This window comes from Buceros rhinoceros, unplaced genomic scaffold (genome assembly GCF_000710305.1).
Source record: "Buceros rhinoceros silvestris isolate BGI_N320 unplaced genomic scaffold, ASM71030v1 scaffold2804, whole genome shotgun sequence".
Taxonomy (NCBI): domain Eukaryota; kingdom Metazoa; phylum Chordata; class Aves; order Bucerotiformes; family Bucerotidae; genus Buceros; species Buceros rhinoceros.
The window spans coordinates 24,226-26,000 of record NW_010409900.1 but is presented as its reverse complement, the minus strand read 5'-3'; the positions used below and the strand labels follow the sequence as shown (position 1 = coordinate 26,000).

Genomic DNA, 1,775 nt, shown 5'->3' with positions numbered 1-1,775 from the left:
TTCCCTACAGTAAGTTTTGGGAGATCATTTACAGTCTAAAGCTTTGCTTTATTAGGAGAACAAAATCCAAACCTAAAGCTGTGGTTATTCTTCCTGATAGGAAAACCCAGACTGAGACAGAAGGGGAATAAACAAATGTCCCCACTGTGTCCCTGGGGAGCTCGTCCTTTCTTTCATGCTTCCTCCCAGACCAGCAAAGCTGGCCACCATTCCTTAGGTTGCAATGCACATCTGTGGTGCCTCTTCTTTCCTCAGCCCTGGAAGCCTGGCTAAATCCCTGCTCCCTAGCAATTCCCAGGAAGCCATGCTGCAGAAACCTTCGCTGCTGTCTCTCACCCCCTCCCCTTCTGGCTACCCCACCCTTTGCACCAGAAACCTCTATCCCAAGACAAGCAGTCTCGGTTATTCCCTAACAAAAGACAATAATTTCCCTCCAGAGCACTCCACTATACAGCAGCCAGAAAATAAAAAGGCAGTTTGTCTCCCTACTCAGCCCTTGAAAGCAACGCAACCTGCATTAATGTACCTGTGTATAACAAAGTTAGGTAGTCGTAGAGTCTGTTAAGTTTGGCCAAGTGGTTTCACTATTCCAGGACCATTTCCTTTCTCCCTCTGGCTCTTGTATTACCCACGTAGGTAGTAAACACTTCACACTAGTGACTGCTTCTTGCTAGGTCATTGTAGACCCTTGTAGAGTGGATCACCACTCCTGGTGCCTTTATTGCTACGTGATAATTGTGAGGTTGCAGTAAAAACATTTTCTCCAAAAGCAGGCCCTATTTCAGCTCAGTTTTGCTGTGTGCATCCAGTACCTGCAGTTCCTGTTACCACTTTGGAATCCTTCACGCTGGATGTTGCTGCTGGAGCAGAGGCTCAGGACTTCGGGGATGAGGTGTGTACCCCCTCTCCTTCCCCATTTCCCTTGTTCCCTTCCTCCTCCCTATATCTCTCCTGATCTACCACAAAGTACTCTTTTATAGAGGAAGGTGGAATATTAAAGAAAATATTAAATGATCCAAAATTTCACACACACTCACACAGAGATTTCTTTTCTGGCAAATAACCCTGTATTTCCAGTTGACATCCATGGTTTTTTCATACACACTTGGGATCTGCAGACCACCAAGGTGGCTGCATTATATAATCATAGCCAGGGCCATGAAGCCAGTCTTAGAAGCGTATTTATTTAGGTTTTCAGTGATGTGTTTGGTGACAGAGTGTTTGTGAAATCTTCAGTGCAGAAAGCCATCTATCAGCGTACAGTGCTGTTCCAGACAGCCTTAGTCTATGCTCCTTTTTTTTTTTTTTTTTTTTTTTTTTTTTTTTTTTTTTTTTTTTTGCTATTGTTTCTTGAAGTTTTCATGTTGGTTAAAAATTTTATCATTTCCTTGCAGCCTTGTGATGCTACATGAGTGATTCAGCTAGTTTGCGAACCGGTTTAGAACTACTTCTTCCTTAGATGCCTTCCTTTCCAACCATAAAGACAAACAAATGAAGCAACTCATCAGATATTGTTCTTGTCCCCAACCCCCTCCAGCTGGGAAGAAGGCAATTTAAAACAAAATACAGCACCTCTTACCAAATAATGAATACCAGCATAATTTTGAAGAAGCGGATCTGGATCTCTGTCCCCAGACGTCTTTCATTCTCTGTGTAAATCCCTTGTCTCCCTTTCAGTAAGGAGGCAACTGGAAAGTAAACAATTACGTTCATTAATAACTGTGTATTTTGTTGGTTATAGGCATGAGAATTCAGAAGATAGATGTCCGTAAAGA

General features: G+C 42.8%; 1 protein-coding gene across 1 annotated transcript in view; it reads right to left on the bottom strand.

Moving 5' to 3' along the window:
• Nucleotides 1–1,775, bottom strand: part of GPR143 (G protein-coupled receptor 143) — a 14,051-nt gene that overhangs the window by 3,673 nt on the left and 8,603 nt on the right. The window contains exon 6 of the mRNA XM_010135385.1: nt 1,580–1,688. Within this exon, the coding sequence (XP_010133687.1) occupies nt 1,580–1,688 (109 nt within the window). The remainder of the gene's footprint in view (nt 1–1,579; nt 1,689–1,775) is intronic.